The sequence below is a fragment of the Sturnira hondurensis genome, unplaced genomic scaffold (genome assembly GCF_014824575.4).
Source record: "Sturnira hondurensis isolate 20B ecotype Veracruz unplaced genomic scaffold, ASM1482457v3 Scaffold0022215, whole genome shotgun sequence".
Classification (NCBI taxonomy): Eukaryota; Metazoa; Chordata; class Mammalia; order Chiroptera; family Phyllostomidae; genus Sturnira; species Sturnira hondurensis.
This window is the reverse complement of record NW_028094846.1, coordinates 7,601,312-7,621,475: the sequence shown is the minus strand read 5'-3', so window position 1 is coordinate 7,621,475 and position 20,164 is coordinate 7,601,312. Positions and strand designations below refer to the sequence as shown.

Here is a 20,164-nt window from a genome sequence, read left to right as displayed (position 1 = left end):
TATGGTGTTCCTCATTTCTGGAGGCAGGCAGGTGACCTCGTATCCACTAACTCATTCTCTGAGCAACGTATCCTAACATGGGAGTTTCTGGGTTAGGCAGTGAGCCTAACTGCATTTAAATGCTCAGCCCAGGCTCTCTCACCGCATTTAAATGCTCAGCCCATGCTCATCAATTTTTCTGGCATTTTTGGCTTTTGAGATTCCCATTATCATTAGCTATAGTTTGATAGTAAGTACTTATCTACACAAGGGCAAACTTGTGCACTTTAACACACCAGCAGCAGCCAAGAGACGTTTCTGCTCTCTGGCCACAGGAAGTCCCCATGTGCATTGCCAGCAATGTCCAATGTGGAACTGGGGGCTGGGGAGAAGGGCTGAACCAGCAGACACCAAAGACTGTGGAGTATGGGAGACTCCATACAAATGCAGGACTGTGGCTGCCACCAGTAGTTCCCAATGTGCAATTTGGGGACAGAACCAAGGGCTGGGGTTTTCCAATTGAGTGGGAATTGTGGCCCAAACCCAGGACTAGGCACTTGGGTTCTAGGTGGAACCATCTCCTAGTGTAAGCTGCCCTGCCCCGGATTGGAAAGCCGATTAGATTGGAAGTTCCTCCCAAAAGGAGTGGAGTTCAGGAGTAAGAGGAATTTACTTACCCCTGGGCAGCATCTCATTCTAGCAGATGGACAGAAGCTTTGAGAAGCTGTAGACAAAAGTAAGTGAGGCAAGGAAGTTATATTAGCAAAGAGTGGATTTTTTTTTTTTTTGGCAAGGTTACCTTCCCTTGGGGGGAAGTGAGGGTCTGTCAAGCAGATAACTTCACTTGTGCTGACCAGGTGATACCAGCAATCTGACTGGAATTGACTGGTTGAAGTTTGCATTTCTGGGAGAAGCTGCAGCTGCATTTTGGCTACGTATTACTAAGTCTTGGTTTGCTGACACTGGGTTTAGCACAAGTGACTCCATTTTGGGCCTGCTGTTCTTACCAGTGATGACAAGGACTCACAGAGCTCCGTCTGCAGGAAAGGACTCAGCTTACCACTGAAAAGGAAGCTCAGCTGTTATTTTAATATTGTCTGCATTTCCTCTTTTCCTCTTCCTTTGGGTCACCATTCCCATGTCCCTTTGGGAGGACCTGCTCATTTTAATTCAAGAGCATTTTCTAAGTGTCCGACAGCAAGCTCACCGGACTGGCCTTGCATGCCAGCCTCGAATGGGCATGGATAGCATGGCCCGCCTTGTGTCTGAATCTTTAAGCAAAGGGAGTGTAAGCGGAGTTTCATCCAGAGAGTGTTCAGTTTGCTATGGAACATCAGAGAAACACGAGTATCGCTCGGACCAGGTTTCTTACTCTAAGTGGGTGGATGGCTGGACTTACGGTTCCTGGATGTTTGAAGACTCAAGTAGCTGAAGCCATTTAAAGAAAGGTACTGTTTGCTTAACTCTGTCAAGATTACTGCTCAACTTTAGAATTTATGGGAATGACACTACTCATGACAATAACAAACACAGAATTGATAATGATGGTATTGATGTTGATCGATGTTCATTGCATGTCAGATAATGCTAAGCATTTTATTTGTTCTGGGGTTGAGATTTTAAAAGTGGGAGAATGGGTGTTGAAACAGTGCAAAGGAACAGTGAGTGGTCTTGTAGCCAGGAGCCCTAGGGTCTTCCACCCCTCCATTTTAGTGAACTTGTCCAAGGGTGTTGACTTTTCTGGAACTCCTTGTCTATGCAATGGAGACAGAAATTCCCACATTAAAGCGTGATTGAGGATTAAGTTGGCTCATGAATGTTGACAGGGCTCCTTAACAGAGTCGGTGCATGATAGGTACATTATTACTTGTTCAGCTAAGTCACAGATGATAACAGAAATGCGACTAGATGAGAAGTAATTAGAAATGGAGATGAATCAAGACAGTTTAGGAAGGCGATGGGCTATTCTCCTTCTGTAAGTCATTTCCAGGTGATACTTTGTCGTATCAATTTCATGTTCCATCCCTCTTGTGAGGTGAGAGCCAGAGAGGGGACCTCAGGGGTCGAGTTCAGGATCAGAGAATTAGAACAAATGCCGAACTCTTTGCTCATGGAAGCCTAGAATGCGAGAGAGAGAATTCAGAACAGAGCTCCCCTGGGTCTAGGAGGCAGTTTCCCTCCCACCTTCCTGCAGCCAGGGCCCCCGCTCTCCAAACTCCAGGTGTTCCTGTTGCTCCCACAGCCGCGCCGCAAGGACGTGGCCCCCAAGGACTTGCAGAGCTCACATCAGAATTCCAGGCATGAAGGCGCAGGCTTCAAAATGACTTATTCTCATTACAATGTATGAAATGATCCGTAAATACATATTTTAGCATTACAGAGTTTAAATATTATTACATATCTTCGTTGATGTCAGATTTTGTTAAATGCGTGCCGTTATCTCAATTTACAAAGGTCAGTCTGGTGGCAGTGGAGAATAGAACCAGATATGTTTAAATTTCTTCTTACCAGTACATCTGTGGCTCTGATAACCCTGCCTTTTTCAAAGAGCTCTGGGCTTTTTCCTCCCCTTTTCAAATGAGACTTTAATGAGTATCGTGTGGATAAACTCTTTGCAGAGGTTTGAAAAGACCCAGAGAAACATTGTGGTAGGAACAAGCGAACCATTTGGGATGAAATCACAAGCCGTTTTGAATGCCTCCTCGTCACCCTGGTTGTGTCAGAGCCTTTGGGCTGCACTTTACCCCCATGGGAGTGTTTTCGTCTCCGTGGCTAGGTAAATCGAATGTTCGCATAGTTGCTTGATTGCTATTCATGCCGGCACAGAGTAGCGCGGTGACCTACTTCCAGCAGCATCCATAGAAAGCTGCGCTGCTTTCCCGTCAGCCGGATTTTAAAAGCCACCCGCTGCGTTCTGCAGTGCCTGCCCACACCTGCCCCGGAGGCAACAGGCCATGGACCTTTGAGGTCCTTATTTCTTTCTCTCACACCACTATTGCTTTCATTCTTGGTTCATTTTGGTCTACCTTCAACCTCTTCGGAAGGAAGAGACGTGGTAAGAAGTGGTGAGTGGGCAGCATTAGGTGGTGACATTTCTGATTTTTAGAGTGTTGCCTCATAAAGGAATATTGGCGGGGCTTCAGAGAGAAATCGGGTGAAGGGTTTCTTTTTTCTAATCGAGACTATCATTATATAAACACAGTGGATTTCAGGTAAATAATTCACTGGTAAATCATTTGGAGGCATCTGTGCATGGATGATTCTTTCTTACGTGACCACGGATGGAATTTCTGTAGGTCACTATCAGGAGGTTCAGTACAGCCGGTCCTTACTCCGAAACTGATAGGCGGGGCTGAGCTGGAAGCATTCCAGACTCCAAGAGAAAAGGCTTGTTAGAACAACTTTCACAGAGACTTTTTATCCAGTTGGCAGAAACATACTCAGCCTGCTCCCGATTTGGTGGGTCTTCCAAGAGCCAAGTGTCATTGAGTACCATGGTCACAGCTGGGGGGGTCCTGAGAGACCTTCTGGTCCAATCATTTGAAGATCAGAGAAGTGGGCTCCTGGGAGGTTCCAGAGCCCCGTCCGCCCAGCTTCCCGTCCCGTGCTCCCGCCAACCTGCCGTTCCTTTCTCATCCTTGGTTCATCCGTGCTCTAGGAGCTTCGGTTTTTACCATGGAAAGCAAATGTCACTGAGCAGGGGAAATAGGAATTACATTGCCCTTCTCCTGGTCACAAGTGGAAATTTCTATTCCAAACCTCAGCAAGTCAGGGAAGTTCTAGTTACTCGTAAAAGGAACCTGCCGTGGAACATCGCATGAGAGGTTGTAGAAGTCGGAAGGCATTTTGCTGCAGAGGCTTCGCTCACATGATTCTGCGTCCATTGCGCAAGCCTGTTTGGGGGGCAGAGGAGCCACAATGAGGTTATAGTGGCAGCAGGCACGGAGCTGAATAGAGCGACCGCGGCCAGAGTTCCAGCTGCACGCTGAGCATCTGCACAGAAGAATTGCCCGGCTCTGCTGCCTCCCGTGTTGCTCCTTCAGCCAGGCCTGCGTAGGCACAAACCTCAGGCAGGCCGCCATGTTGTTGGCATCTGTGCCGGTGGAACCAGGCCCGGCAGGGCACCTTGCTTCGTGGGACTCTCGCTCAGGGCCGTAGGCTGGGATCGCTTCAGCACTCCACAGCAGATGGGCCCTGTGGTGAGAGGGGCGGAGGCCCCGCCAGCTCTGCCCCCAAAGCAGGTCGTTTCTCTGGCCAGGCCCCTCCCCTCCCCTGGCTTCTTTTGACTTTGTCCTTTCTCTCTGCACCCCTCTCCTTCACCTGCTCTTTTATCTGTCCCGCATCCTTCTTCACAGATGGCCAGGACACTAATGTGCGGCTGTCATTATGTTTATGGAACAACTTGGGGTCCACAGAGGCTGCCGTTCCAGACATTAAAGACGGGGGTCACGTTTGATACCAGGGTAAAGATTTGCAGGATAATTAGTGATCCTCTCCTGTTATTAACCCCTGACTTAGGCAGGTTATTTCCTTACAAACATGTTGAAAGCTAATGCCGCTGCTAATAGTTTCAGTCAAAAGCCCATAATGAAGCCACGTGGGAAAGCAGACCTGCCATCCACGTCTTACAAACCCTGACATTAGAGTTGGGGGAAAGGAAAGTCAAAACGAATTGCGGAAAAGGGGGTAGTTTGATCATCATTACCTGCCTTTGGTTACCTACCTTCGGTGCCCTTGATGGAAGATCCTGCTGGAGAAGACCCATCTGTTATTCTTAGTTTGGGACAGTGGGCTTCATCACCATGACATTTCTGAATTTCTGAGCTTAATCGACATTGCGCACGGGAACTCAGTGGCAGCTGAGATGGCGTGGGGCGGAAGGGTGGCTGTGTGCTTTCACGGTTGACACCAGTCTGCGTGTTCAGCCTTGTCCTCCACTGTGCCTCTTCACGTCCTCTGTTCTGCGGCATAACCAGACGTCCCGGGTTCTGCAAGCACACATCGCCCTGCCGTTCCGGAATGATGTACGTTCACACCATCCTCTTCGTCTGGGATCGCCACCCGGCATTTCCTCCCGTTTTATCCCTTCCCCTGGGTTGATGCTCACCCATTTTCTGCCCCCTCGCTCAGCACCCCTATTCCTGTTTAGAGGACTTACTCGTGGCCGTGTCTTCTAGTTTGTTACTAGATCCAAAGCTCCTTGGGAGGGAGGACCACGTCACACACTTGGCTGACAGTGACCCACACGGTGTGCTCTGAAAATATTGGTTGTATTTGAGAGTGAATGGCACCCTTGTTTCTGTGTATTCCAGGCAGGTCCAGAATTTGGGAGGTCCCCGGGGGGTGTGAGGTTTCTGGAAGGAAGGAATGGACTCGCTGAAAGTCAGGGCAGCCTAATAACCCTTCTGGAGAGCTTGGCCCCCAGTGTGGTGACAGCTTGAGGGGACTGTGTCAGCTCCTGTCCTCACTTGTTTTATTCAGTACATTGTAGCAGAGGCTCTGCCTCAGCCTCATCTGCAGTGCCCAGGAGGCCTTGGACTAGAGTAACTATTTTATCAACCCCGCCCCCATTTGCCCCCATTTGCTCATTGGCTGTCTGGGGACACCCTTGCGTTGGTAAAGCAATTGCTGAGCGTTTCCTCCTCCTGAGGTTTTCTGCTGGCATCCAGACCATGTGATTGATGGTTTTGACGTTTCAAGCTTCATCTCAGCCCATTGGCAATGACAGTCACTGACTTTGATTGTGCCCTGAGTGGTTTTCCATGGGTTGACCCAGGCCAGGTAGAGAGCAAGTGAATAAGCTCCTGGTTATACATGCCTAGTTTAGCAGTTTGGCCTTTCCGCGTCAGCCCTGCTGGGAGAGAGAGAAACACCAAGGAAGAAGCCATCATTCGGTAACTACCCTGAACCTAAAATATGACAGTGCCCTCACTGGCAGATGTGGTGTCCTCTTGCCTTTAACCTTTGCCCTGGGAAGAATCAGGATGTCACTATCCATAAGAATGGGCATGAAAAACTAAAAAGGGGTTCAGAGGGCTGGCCCGGTGCCAAGGCCAGTCGCTGTGCTGTCTGCCCCCCTCCCCGCGGACGCCTTTCCTCACTCTCCTCACTACACCCACCCTTCCCTTGGGGCCATCTCTCCCCGAACCCTGGAGCAGAATGCCTTCCTCCTCCAAAAATGTCTTGGAGGGCCAATGAGGATAAGCTTTCTTTTCGGCTGATGAACGTGTTTGGGAATCAGTGGTGATGGTTGAAAAGCTTTGTGAATAACTACCCACCCCCACTAAATTGTATACATCGAAAGGGTGAAGTTTGGGGTATGTGAATTATATCTCCATTTTAAATGAAGTCATGGAATGCTAACTCCCGGTGGGGAAAAAAAAAATCCTGTAGCACAAAAGCTCCTAAAAGACCGAGTGGACTTGCTCCTCCAGTGTGCCCTCTCTCTGTGCTTGTGCAAAGCTCGGGTCCTGCGGCGTGTGTGTTGCGGTGGCCGGGAGCTAACAGAAGTTCATCTGTCTTAGTCCCCGTTCTGTGTCAGGCCAGGTGACCTTGGTGTGGGTATTTATTTGTCTTTGTTGCCATAGTTAAAACAGAGGTAATGAACCTGACCTACTTGATGCAGCTCTCCTGGGAAATAAAAATCTGGTGTGTGGAGCGCTTCGGAGCTCTGAGTGTCTAGATTTCTCCTAACTGGGCACTGAAAGGGTCGAAGAGGCACCCACGTGTGTGGGATGAGCCCCAGGTGTGGGCGGGAGGCCGGACTGCGTTGCACTGGACGATTCAATTATGCCCCTGGGCGCTCTGCTGGGAACCGGCGCTGCTGGTGACTTTTAGGTCTGCAGTGCTAAGGACATGGAGTTTGGTTTCTATGGCAATGGCAGGAAAGAGACTTAGGGGAGGAGGGCATGTTTCTTGGGAGGAATCTTGCGGACGCTTTAATGGGAAGGCTTGATGATTGGTCAGAAGGATGAGTGTGCCGCGGAGGTCACGTGTGGCGTGGCTGCTCCTGGTCCACGCGGGTGCCCTCGGAGGCACACCCAGGGCTTCTCTTCACCCGGAAATCCAGAAAGCGTCTGTAGGAGGAAGGCGAATTGGGAGGCCCGTGTCACTGCCTCACCACACAAATGGGACTGTGCCTGTGGAAAACCAGGACACGAGTGCAGGGAACTTTCCATTGTCACATCCTCTGCCCATGGCATTTTCCTGGATGTTTGTGATGGTCACTTCCCAGAGTGACTAGCTTGTCAGCCAATGCCCATTGAGATGACTGAGTCCTCTAAGTGATTTGGGAGAAGGGCTAAGTCTTCGCTGCCTGCTGGTCCTCCCTCTCACGCCCCCTAGTTTACTCCTCACCCTGGGCTGTCGCGTGAGACAGGTGGTCCTTTCAGGCTCCTTTAGGCACAGGCTAGTGACCTGTGACTCCGACAGATTCTTGTCACTGACCTACCCTGAGACGACCAGCCACCACTCTTCCTCATTCTCCTCCTCCTTGTTCCCTTATCAGTGTCTGAATGTCCTCTCCCCATTGGTCTTCCTATTAAAAGGATGTCACCCACCCTCCCATGCCCAATGTCAGTGTCACCTTCTTCCGAGAAGGCTGTTTTCTGCCCCCTTCCTCCCTCCATCCCCTTCCCTCCTCCCGTGTTCCCACAAAACGTAGTCATGCGTGTGGTGTGGCATGCATGACTACCGCGTTCATTCACGGTGGGTTGCCATAGAAAACTCGTTGAGGGTCCTCTGGAGATTGGTATCTTAGCGCCTAGAACAGGGTCTGGTGTGTGATGCTCGCCCAGTGGGTGTCTGTTAAATAAATGAATAAATATATAAGGAAATAAATCAAGCAGAACATCATTTGTGCCCTCGCACAAATAATGAAAAACATGTATAAACTCCCTAAATATTTAAAATCACTTTCCTCTTTGTGGTTGTGGTACTTGATGAGAATACTCTTCTACATGTGTCTTATTAAATCTTTTTTATGTCTGGAATTATTTTTTTTATGGTCCAAGTTGATAAATTTGGGGAGAAGCCATGCCTTACAAACATGACGTTTTATCAAGCAAAGCTTGCCACAGTGTGTTCAGCAGAATGTTAGTTTGCTCGGTGGTAATAGCTATTAAAGAAACAATGGTTTGGGGGCCCAGTGACGTTCTGGAGAGGCTGGGGTACCCGGGTCAGTCTCGCGTGGAACGTCTCAAAGCTTTCATACAGTTGCGTGGGACTGTTAGCAAGAGGGTTGTGTGACAGTGTTCTTCTGCAGCAGGGGGGCTTAGCCCCTGCAGTGTGCGGTGCCTGATTGGAGCATTGTGACTGATTTGTTGGTGATAGCCCAGTGCCTCCATCTAAAGCGCAGGGAGCAGGCGGATGCTTGTGCCTGTGGAAAGGGCCCAGTTCCTCACCGCCCTCTCCACGTACACCAGCTCTGCTCTGCAAGAGTGAGGAGAAAAAAATTAAAGGGAATTAAAACATTATTTTACCTGCCACAGTGAGGATCAGACATCTCCAGTGGACTATGCAGAAAATGACTGTGGTTTTAGAAATAATCTGTCAGCCCCGTTGCTCGGCAGTAAGCTCCCAGGATGGTTCTGTAAGTGCCTGTTCTCTGCCTAGTAATTACCAGCGCTCTCCTTGGTAGATTCACTGGTGTCTAGGAGTAATTGCTAGGGAACTCACACTTTCAGATTTACAAGAGGAAAACAGCCTTGTATTTACCCAGGAAGGGGCCTGGATATCAGGGTACTCAAACTGCGCTGGGTAAAGGATGCTTACTGATCGTAGAAATGTGGGGAAGAACCTGAAATTTTTTTACCTGGTATTTTTCTCAATGGGTGCGAGGCCGGCTTGCTGGATGATGGTGCAGAGACCTACGGGGAATAATTCCCTTCTTCTCAGGGTCTCTTCCCTTCCTGGAGATTTGGAGCAGCACGAAGTCTGACCTGACCGTAGTTCGGAACCCTGTGTGGTCTTCCGGGGACACTGGCTGGTGGGTACCAGCGTCCAGGAAGAAGGCGAATGAGATGACTCGGACTGGTACAGTTGGAGTTCTGACCTGTGCCTTCGGTGTTTGTCCTCTAGAGATCTCGGGGAACACAGAGGACATCCCTCTGGTGCGCTGGAGGCAGCAGTGGCTGGAGAACGGCACTTTGCTTTTCCATATCCATCACCAGGATGGTGCCCCGAGCCTCCCCGGACAAGACCCAACCGAAGAGCCCCAGCACGAGTCGGCGGAAGAGGAGCTGAGGATCCTGCACATCTCGGTCATGGTAAGGGCAGCACGACCTTAGCCTCTACATTACCTTGACATTGAGTGTCTTGTTGCCATGGACATAGCTCTGCAAGACCCAGTGCCGTAATGAGCATTGATCGTGTTAACAAGCAAATGTCCCATTTATGGGAATCGCCTCCGCCTGTGGTGTCAGTAAGAGTTGCAGTGATTTCTGCAGCACCATTACCCAACTCTCCTCTCTAGGAACATGCCTAGACATGGAGTGACTTTCACAAGCTGTCAAAGGCGTTAGACGGGTCAGTGGACTGTCGTAGAAAGTCATTGTTCAGCTAGTGTGTCAGAGTGTCCGATAATAGTTGTTCCGTAAATGTTTGCCAAATGACCGAGCAGCCGAGCTGCTCGCTGCTCCCAACCCCTCTTCACTCCACCCGTGCCAGGGAGAGAGTCAGCTTCCTGCCTTTCTCTCCCCTTGCAATAACAGACAGTGGTCCCTCCCTCTAGCCCAGCTCAGAAACTCCACCATCAGTGTCTTCTGCCCTGTTCAGGCATTTTTTAAATGGTTAGAAGATTCTAATGAGAAGGTTATTCCTGACATTATAGGAACTGGTGTTTTAGAATCTCCCTAGCAAGGGTGCACAATGGCAGGTGGGGTTTTGTTAGGTGGTGGTGTGTCCGCCGATGCCTCCTTAGCTCTTAGAACAGTGCACGCACATACTCAGTGATTAATAAAATACTTGTGGAATAGATGAGGGAATTTCCCAGTGGACGTAGAAAATACCTGCTCCACTTGGCATTTTCTGTATTAATATTACGTTGGCAAAGCCAATACATCTTCTGCTCCTAGGGTCGCCTGTGAGGAGGTTGAGGCTTGTTGACTCATAAGCCCTGGGCCGTATGTGTGGAGGGAACGGGCCATTCCCCTGTTAGGAAACTCAGCTGAGAAGCACTCTGGGTCTTGGTCTGAATTTCAATGCCTCTATTACTCTGGTACCAGCCCTACGTGCCGTTTAGTGTTGTGTATCAGATTGGAGGAAACTCAGCTCGTTTTAGACATACAAAAATTTCCATAATCCAAATACTTGACATAGAAAATCTCCCCATAAAAACCTCTAATGAAATCAACGAATGTAATCCTTCCATTTCTTCCTCCACCTATGTCCCTGTGAATAACTGGCCTGATAGATCACCTGCATATATACCACCTACTGGAGTCAAACTACATGAGCAAAAAAAAGAGACTTTTGGAGTAGCGAATGGTAAATCTCGCTGTCCAGAGATGCTGGAAGGCAGACAGATAAATGAGACCCCATATTTACAAATCAGTCAAGATTTAGAACATGGGAGTTGCCGTCCTTGTCCCTCGCAGTCAAAGGCCCAGTGTTTCCTGTGTCAGAGAAGGCTGCCCTCCGTGTGGTCTGTGGTTTCCAGGCCATGGAGAGATCGTGCCGATCAGCCGAATCAGCCCTGACATTGACGGTGGCGTCAGATGTGGAGGCCACATGGTCTTCACATTAAAAATGTCGTCTGATGGGAAAGAAGTGCACAGTGGTGGGCGTCCCACCAGCCATCCGGACCCTCCCATGTACGTGGGAAGGTCAGGGTGGGGTTCATCTTGTTTTGTTTCTTTGAGTCCAAGTCCGCATCAAAGAGCCAGTCTTTGTCACGCCAGATACTTGTTTACGATGGGGGGGGGAGTGTATAGAGGTTCCCAGTAACAACTACTGGGTGTGACTTTTGTCTGAAAGAAAGACCCTCAATACCAGAGATTCAGACAGGCCACTTGTCAGAAGGTGAGTTCAGTGGGGGCCGGCCGGACAGTCTAAAGCTTGTCCTGGTTGCTCCATCTTATCTGCAGTGTGGCAAGGGCCCCCTGCCTGTCCTCCCATGGAGGTATGCTAGTAAGTGCTCCGGAGAAGAGTGTGTATGTCTGTGTGTCTGTGTGTGCTTGCATGTGGATGCTCATACTCATTTGTAGGGGCGAGGGGCAGTGAAGATAGAAATGCACTGACCAAGGATTCCAAAGTCTGTGAGGAAATAGGGTGTGCCCTTAAAATGTGACAACCCCTGTGAGAAGCCTACACTGTAAATGCTGCTCTGGGTTTGAGACCACCCCTGGGCAAGGATGACTGGGCAGTGGCCACTCGAATGGAAAGAGCAAAAGTCAGCCTCATTCCTGTGCCTAGATCTTTCCCGAGTGTGTTACTGGTCACCCATGGCAGGCCACCAGGGACATTCAGGTTCTCATATAAAGTGGGAACTGTCATTCCTCCAGCTTTACTGACACGGAGTTATTTTCAATGAGGCGGGCGGAGGGGAGACAGCGGTTGCGACGGCATGGGCAAAGGATGAGGGTGGACAAGTCTGGCACTGGTCTCCAGCTTGGCCTCTGGGATGTGGATGAGCCCACAGCTGCGTGAAAAATCCAGCAATTCCTTCCACTTCTGTAGGAAAATAGGGATCCCCGAGTGAACGGGAGCGAGAAGCACTCCCTCCCATCCTCCTCAAAGGTCGCAGGGTCCCTGGAGTCCCCTGCGGCTCGCCTTGCTGTCTCACCTTCCTCCACTCCCATTGCACCCCACGCACCCTCCCGCAGTGCCTCCGCCATCCTTCAGAGTCTGGTGTAGAGACCATTTCAAAGCCTGAAGTGGCGTATCTGCCCTCAGCTTGGAAATCAAGTCTTAAGGGTATCATGTTTGAGGATGTGGTTCTTGGAGTCTCTGTGGCTCCTTCTTAAGAGACTCAGAGATGGGTAGATTTCCCCGGGTGTCCCTCACGTCACATCCTGAAGATGTACACTAGGCAGCTGTTTGAGACACCCACAATGACAGCATTAAGTGTAGGAGGTAGCAAAGCCCTTTGCCTAATAGCAGTGCTGGGCGGTGGAACGCACGAATGTGAAATCTTATTGCCAAACCCTTGTAGCTGTGAGAGAACATCGGCGGGGCTGTTTTTCATCAACTATAATGATCACTATTGATACAGTTTTAGCTTGGTCCCAATTAGCATGATTCGACAAAGAGAAAAGTTAAGGTGATTATCAAAACATGAATATATATACCCAACCTTTGCTCTCTTGTTAAGAAAATGTATATTTAAGAGCTTCGCCGATAATCCTAAGTATTTCCATTAGCTGCAGAGGAAATGGATGAATCTGTGAAAACCGTAAAGTTTACGTTTCTCTCGTTTCGTATGTACACCTTTCTCGTCCATCTCGCCTCCATGCATGGGCCGCTGTTTATTTTTATATTTTGCACTTACCCTGTTTTGTTTTAAACACAAACTATAAGTAATGAGAGAACGAGGAGCAAAGAAGAACCTCTTTTTGGTATCCTTGTGGCCTTGTGTGAATGAGAATCAGTAAGTCATTTCCTCCACGGTGCCCAGTACAATACATCATCAGCAAATCACGGGCTTGTAGAGACCCAACCCCTCAGCTGAGAACCTAGCGATTTAAGACTTTGAAAAACGTTATGGTTTTCTTATTTTTCAATCGCATCCTAAAATTTTTGAAGAATTTTTTTCTGAAAGGCTGCCCTTTCTTCCTGGTATAAAATAATTGGATTTTCCTCCCGAAATCTTATATCATTGCTCTTCAGGTCAAACAATGTATTTTAACCTGCTGTGTGACTCAACTTGGCCAAAGAGATTTATTTCAAATTTTGCAAGATAATTGACATTTAAAACTGGAAAAGTACACAAGCATAGGCTTTTGCAGATGCTTGAACAACTGCCGGCAAGATCATCAAAAGAAAATTGGTGTCTGAGTTTAAACCAGAAGCCCAGGAATTCTTCAATAATAAACAAATTGTTTATTTCTGAGAAGATCAAGTTTTAACATGGCTTTGTGTCAGCTCTTCAGACTCTGTGTGGATATACATTTCTTATTTTACTTTGGCTAATTTATCACATGATCTCCATTTTTCTTCTCAAAGTGTGTTATAAAATTTAGCAATGTCTAATAGAATTTTAATGATTTTATGTATATATATATTTCATCTTTGCAATTAAAGATGGCAGTGTGAATAGACTTCCTCTATGCATCCAGGTTGGTTGAGTGCATTTTTCACAGCCAGTAGCCTTTCAGGAATACTTTGGTTTGATACATATTTTGTAGCAATAATTCTGACTGGTAGGTAATATCCTTTGTAGTTCAGCCTTCTCAGGCACAATTCACAGTTGTGGGGAAAAGGTCATCTTCGAGTGTCCGTCTGTCCCCCTGAGGATGTGACGAAGCCCACCAATCAGGCGTGGGTGCTGCTTAGGAATTCTAGCTCCTGCTGCGTGAAGCCTGTTGGCCAGTGTCTGCAGGCTTCTGTGTCCTTGGCTACTGGCTCCTCTGGTGTCTCCAGGCTCCTTGTTTTGGGGAACCCCAGGTGAGTCCAAGACACAGAGTTTTCTTTCGGGAGAAAAAAAACAGGGAGAGAACAAGATTCGGGGACGAAAGAGACCACAGGTCCTGCTGTCGAGTCCTTGCTTACTCAGCAGTCATGGGCACAGGAGAGAGGGCGAGATGCCTATTCTGTCAACAGCTCTTGCCTTCAGAAAATCTGCTACAAATATTACGAATCCGGGTCCCTTTTACATCTTCATGGTCAATTGATATTGTTTGTGTAGCTCTGACTGAGGATGCTCTAGTTTACCAGGGCCAATCTTTCTGACCTTTCGGAATCAAACGAGGCATTAACCATGCCCCGCGCTTCCATGATGGACAGAACTAGAGTAATAAATTGGAAGGTGCAGAAAGACAGGTCCTGATTCAGTGCAAGGAACTTTTCTAGCAATTCAGGCATCGGCCACGGGGCTGGGCTGATGGACCAGCGTACTGCTCACCTGCTGGAGTCATCACTGTGTACCTTGCCTTCCATTAGGAAAGTGGCGGCGGTTCCTAAAATAATCAACAAGATCCCTGAAAACAAAACCTCTCTGCTCTTGGGTCTGTGCTCTGAAAGACGGGTGTGCAAAAGACTGGGGGTGTCGGGGTTCCTCTGGGGGCTATTCCAAGTGCCGAGGGAGGGTTTGGCTTGCAGACCTCCTCACCGGGCACCATGGTTTACAAGGACATGGGTGGCAGCCGTTCAGTTGCTCAGTCGATGCATCTTTCTTGCCACCCTCCTGCATTCCTGGAGAGTCGGGGCTGGGTGTAATGAAAAGAAACGCCAGGTTTAGATTGGACAGTGGGCTTCACCCCTTGGCTTTGCCACCTTAGGTAATTTGCCAACCCTTGTGGAAGCTTTATCACCTCACCTGTGAAATGGACGCGTTGGTGAGACTTTACGGTTGTAAGGAATGGAGACCCACCCAGGCCTTCCCTGTGATGGACTTGGACGATAGACATTCCTAGGGAGGTAAGGGAAACGGGAATCCTCTAATGAAACAAACAAACAAACAAGAACAAACGATTCCTCGAAGCCTGGAATGGCCGGCTGTGCAGGCCCCGCGTTGTGCTGTCGGCGTGGGCGTGGGCGTGGGCGTGGGCTTGCCCCCCCTTCTCTGTGGCTCCTGCCTCTGTGAGTTACTCTCTGTGTCTTCCTGACTGTAAATTTCCCCCTGTTGTATTGTGTGTTTTTGTGTGTTTGTACTTTCCATCTGCTCATCAGGCCGCCTTACCACGAGCCCTCCTGACTTCCGGCAGTTCGTCACGGTGTCCAGCTTTGCTCCCATGCTGCCAGGTGCCCTGCATCGGTCCCCGCACCGCTTCGGGAAAGAATCGGGGGCTCTCCGTAGTTTCTGTAGCTCCAGTTCATTTGGAGCTTTTCCTGTCAAGTTGATCCCATAGGTGGGTGTAGCCCCAACCTCCTGTTGGCGGTAGTGATGGGGACATTGGCTTCTGTCCTCATAACCAGGCCCAGAAAGTGACCAGTCCTGTCCGGGGCACCACTCAGAGCCCCTGCCTGTAGCGGGGACTGGCACGCCATGACTGCCTGGCTGACTTGGGCAACACCACGGGCACAGTGCCGTCTACCGCACAGAGAGTTAGGGGGATCGAATCAGATCCTCCTCATCACCATCCTGCTCATCATCTCATTTGGTACTATTATGTGCCAGACACTACGTATTTTCGTATATATTAGCTTTTTTTTTTTTATCACCACGCCACGAGGCAGGGTTTACAGATGAGGAGACGGAGGGCCAGACAAGCTAAGAAACTTACCTAGAGTTAAGCGACCACTAGTTTGCAGAGCCAGGCTTTGCACTGAGGCGGTTGGCAGAGTCAAGGCTCCATGGGCAGCAACCAGCTCACGTCCCAGTTCATAGTCAGAGCTCAGCATGTTGTCCTCTTGCCCACGTGTGTTGTTGTGTCTACTTCCGTCTGCTGAGACTCGTCTGACACGTCTCCTCACTGTTACTTCAAAGCTACTAACTCCGTGGGCACTAGGACCTACCACCAAGGTGGAACACAGAGCTTTCCTTCTGTAGCTGCGCCAGGCAGCTAACCCCAGAAGCTCGGATCTGTTCAGCTTGGCTACACCCACCTGCTAACCTTGGCTTGCGCCGCGCCACCTCACAGCTGGCCATGGTTTTACTGGCAGCGAAGGGAAGAGGGCAGTTGGGGACTTCCAACTCTAAAACTGTGAAAGTCATGTTAACAATGAACTTCGGCTTCTTCATATACATACTTTCACACTTCTGGAGTACATTCTTAGAAATTACAATAGCGTTTTGAAAGCATTATTGAGCTATTATTGATTTAAAAGATTCATCGACTCTATTTATTTAGTTATTGATTCTTTCATTTAACAATAGCTCTCAGGCTTTAGGTACTTTTAGCTACTAAGGAGATAGAAAATTAATGCAAGATTCTGCTTTCAAGGCGCGTTCAATCATATTATTAACACTTAACATTTGAGTATGGCCTGTGGCAGAACTGAGAGCCAGGTAGAATGCACCATCTTCTCCATTCTTTTCCATTTTCATATCCTCTCTGCTGTTCTGTTCTCCTCTTTCCTGAAGCTCATGGAGGCCTCACAGTACCCCATTTTTCCACACAGCAAGGAAAATAGCCAAGAGGCCAAATTTCCACAACAAGGATACTAACACCTTTTAACAACCTGATGTAATATTCTGTTCGGCCATTGAACGCAATTGGTAGAAAAGTCAACGACTTACTTTTAAGGACTTAGTTCCAAAAATCCCAGAAGATTCTCTTGAAAGCAGGAGCCATCATCTCTGCAGGGTTCACATCAGTATTAAGAACTGGCGATGGTCGTAGTGAAGACACTCTCACTGCATTCGCTGTGTGCCAGGGTGTGTGTATGATCATTTTCACGTATACTATCCATCATTGCCCATGGCTGCCGTATGAAATTAGATGTGCATTTCCCCATTGGTCGGACGTGAGACTCTGGGCCTCCAAGAAAGCAGATCCCAGAATCAGGGACATACAGCAGGAGCCAAGATTCCAGGCGAGTGTGTCGGACTTCAGGCTTCGGTCTGCTGGGGGACTCTGTGGCCAGGCGGTGCTGGGGGCAGCTGGTTGCTCCCGTTTTCCAGGCTGTGGAATCTCTTCACTTCCCTGAGCTGGTGCAGCAGAACAACCTTTGCTCGGTGAAGACTGGGAAGGCACAAAGAGATTTGTCATGGTGGAGTCTCGAGCCACTTCAGAATTTGAGGAGCTAGACCGGGCAGAAAGATCAAGCATTGCAAAACAAACAAACAAACAAGCAAGCAAGCAAGCAAAAAACCTGGGGTGGCTCTGAGCAAAGGGCACTGAGAAGTCAACGAGGCCAACAGCCTGTGGCCTCGGACATTAGTGAGGCAGTTTATACCAAGGGCTGTGCTATCAGAAAGACCAGTTGAAATCCAGGTTCTGCCACTTAGTAGATTTTTCCAGGGACCTTGGACATATTGCCTCATCTCTTGAAACTCACTCTCCTTATCTATTAAATGAGAATAACAAGCCCTACTTCATAGGCCGTTTTGATGAGTAGATGAGATGATTTTTATTAAGGACTTCCTTCAGTGCCTGACCCCATGGGAAGTGCCCAGTCAATATTAACTAGGTAAACTCTTGGGTGCCACGCAAGCTCCCTGTAACGGTCCTGTGTGCCCGGTGTTGCCCAGGGGGCCACCACCTTAGGGATGCAGAGAAGCAGCTTCATAATCCTCTTCAGAAAAGAGGATCGTAGCAACGTCTTGAAGGAGCCCTGGAGGAGTCGTACCCAGGGAAAAGATCAAGGCAGTCAGGGACCTCGGGGCAGCAGAACGAGTCCCTTACCAAGCTGGGATGCGGTCACGTACATCCAGGGCATCCATTGTTAAGCCACTTCTGTTTCATTGTTTATAGGGTTACCTAGCAGCTATATTATGGTTTAGGATGATAGCTTCCCTGGAAGAACTTCACCAATTTGTTTTTCCATCAAACCAAATGATGTCATTATGGGAATTCCTTTTCTGCCCAGGTATCCACGCATGCAAAGATTGTTGTTGCGTTCACAACAGGGATAAGAATGTACGACATGGTTGGTGGAAGTGCTCAGATTCTTATTCCTAATGCTGTTATGACCTCTTCTCTGGGTCGTGCTGTCTTCCCCTCACCGCTTGCCCCTATCAGAAGCTTCAGGGCTCTGTCACAGACCTGCAGTTTGTCTTTAAATATCACACCCCCGTCATAGCCATGGGCTCTGGTTGGAGACAGACTAGATTTGGTAGCCAGCTATATATGCCCATGGAGGGAATGCTGGCATGGATAATGGCAGGAAATTAGGCCAGAGCTCCACGAAGGGCTAAATGGGAAACATTTTTACTTTTGTGGGCCCGGTGCGCTCTGGTGCAACCACCCAGCCCTTGCTGTGGTAGTGCCAAAGCAGCCACATGCAATAACATGGAAGTAAATGGGTATGGCCATGTTCCAATAAAACTTTATTTATACAGACAGGCAGCGGGCCATGTTTGGCCTCAAGGTCAGAGTTTGCTGACCCCGATCTGGTACTTTCTCCTCATTTTGTCTACAAAGCCCAAACAGAGACTGAAGTCTGATAACTTGGTAGAAGCAATAAGGTGGTATTTGCAGTGTAGAGGGTGGGTTGCTGGTTGGCACCAGACTCTCACAGATGGGTTCTGATTGTCCCTGAAGGCAGACATTGGCTGAGATGGTTCTTGCTACCAATTCAAGGCGTGTGGCTGTCGCCAGTTCAGGGGACATGCAAACACACTAGCCTCTCCTGAAAGGCACTGAAGGGTTTAGTGAAGACAAAAGTTGATGAAAATGAAAATATGCTTAGACTTGGCAAGAAAAGTATAAAAATATAAACTGTATACCAATTAGCAAGCATGCTGTTTTTTCTTCCCTGTGCGGCTGATGGCTCCTGCTTGGTTTCAACTATGACAAACACAGTACACTTTTTTAAAAAATCATCACTCAGGAATATGTTTATTGATATTTGGGGGGATGGGGAGAGGAAAGAGAGAGTGAGACATCGATTGGCTGCCTCTCATTGGAGCAAATCCACACTCTTCTGGTGTACTGGACCATGCTCCGACCAGCCGCGCCCCCTGGCCAGGGCCACACTGCATTTCTTTTATGAAGAAAACCTGGCCCTGTTTGAATAGCTCCTTAAAGTAAAATACCTAAAAGAGATGGCACACTCACATACACGGGAATGGAGTTCTGTTTCCAGACATGTCACGTCCGAGCTGGTTTGCGTGGACTGATTCTAGGTCTTGAAGAGTTCGTGGCAGCTCGCTGCCTTGCCGATGAGGCTGAGGGTGGACAAGGAATTTTAAGATCTTGCCTCTTAAAGTCAGCTGTGACCCTCGCAAGTTTCTGCTAAAGTGTATTAAGAATCTTGCCTCTCACCCTCCACAAGGTTGCTTAGAGGTCTCTCTGGTACACGTGGGGAGGTCGGGGGCTTCTCGGCGCTGCCCTGCTATTTATGATTCTCCTGATCCCTGTACCGCTGCTGCTGACATCCGTGAATAGCAATAGGGATGAGTCAAGTGCCTTCTAAGTTGGGATGCATCAGATGCTCAGGGCATTGATGTATTGGGCTGAGGCTGGCTGCAGCGAGTGCTTCACGGAGCAGTTATCTGGGACCGTCTAGGCTCTGGCCCCCAGGCCCGAAGTTTGTTTAGGTGAGTTTAAGGTGAGTCCCAGAGAGAAGACAGGGCCGGATGAGGTCCCTAAGGGACACCTGACACCAGCTGTTTATTGAAGCGTTCAGCCTTCTGTTTCCTCCCTTCCTGTCTCTTGTCTGAGCAAGAACATGAAGAGCTCTGGGACTCAGACACAGAAACATCTTGGATTTATACGTGAACGTGTCAGAATTCGGCATTTGTAGGCCATAGGCCCGTTGTTACAAAATGATGTAAGCCGCCACACAGGGCAAACTCAGAAGGGCTCGGCGTCCCCTGGGATGGCAAGGCACCCTCTTTTGTTCCCTAGGTGTCAAATAGTGTGTGTGCGTCCAAGTCACCGACACCTCCGCTGTCAGTGGTCTGTGTGCATCCCCAGCCCCACTGCGCCCGTGCTGTGTTGATGGGAACAGGTGGCCTCCGCATCTGAGGCCCTGGGCCCTCCAGGACACGGCCACCTCCCGTGGACTCCCGCTGGGGCTGGGGCGGGATAGCACCGATGGGTCCCTGCCAGGGCTCCACTCACAGCTTCCCTAACAGGGAGGCAGGCTGAGATCCCAGCTGCAACCATGGTGACCGCATCTGTCTCCTCTCCACAGCAGTGACTGAAGCCGTGCCGAGGAGACGGGCGGCCGAATGTTGGGTAAGACCATCGAGTTAGAAGTCAGGAGGCTGTCATTGGGGTCCTTTCCCCCACCCAAGTCTGAAACTCCGGGCAAGTTCCTTCACCTTCCTGAGCCTCTGTTTGTTCATCTGTGAATAACTGTTCTCAAAACCTTAGCCCTTCTTCGCCATTTATATATACAATCTGTACTCCTCTTGCTGAATATTTTTATATAAATGGACTGCCTTTTTCTGGTTGAACTTATTTTAGCTGCGTCTGAG

General features: G+C 49.0%; 1 protein-coding gene across 3 annotated transcripts in view; it reads left to right on the top strand.

Annotated features, from left to right (window-relative positions):
- Positions 1–20,164, top strand: part of ASTN1 (astrotactin 1) — a 273,650-nt gene that overhangs the window by 92,859 nt on the left and 160,627 nt on the right. For all 3 annotated transcript variants that reach the window (XM_037035063.1, XM_037035064.1, XM_037035061.1), the window contains exon 2: positions 9,058–9,245. In XM_037035063.1, the coding sequence (XP_036890958.1) occupies positions 9,058–9,245 (188 nt within the window). The remainder of the gene's footprint in view (positions 1–9,057; positions 9,246–20,164) is intronic.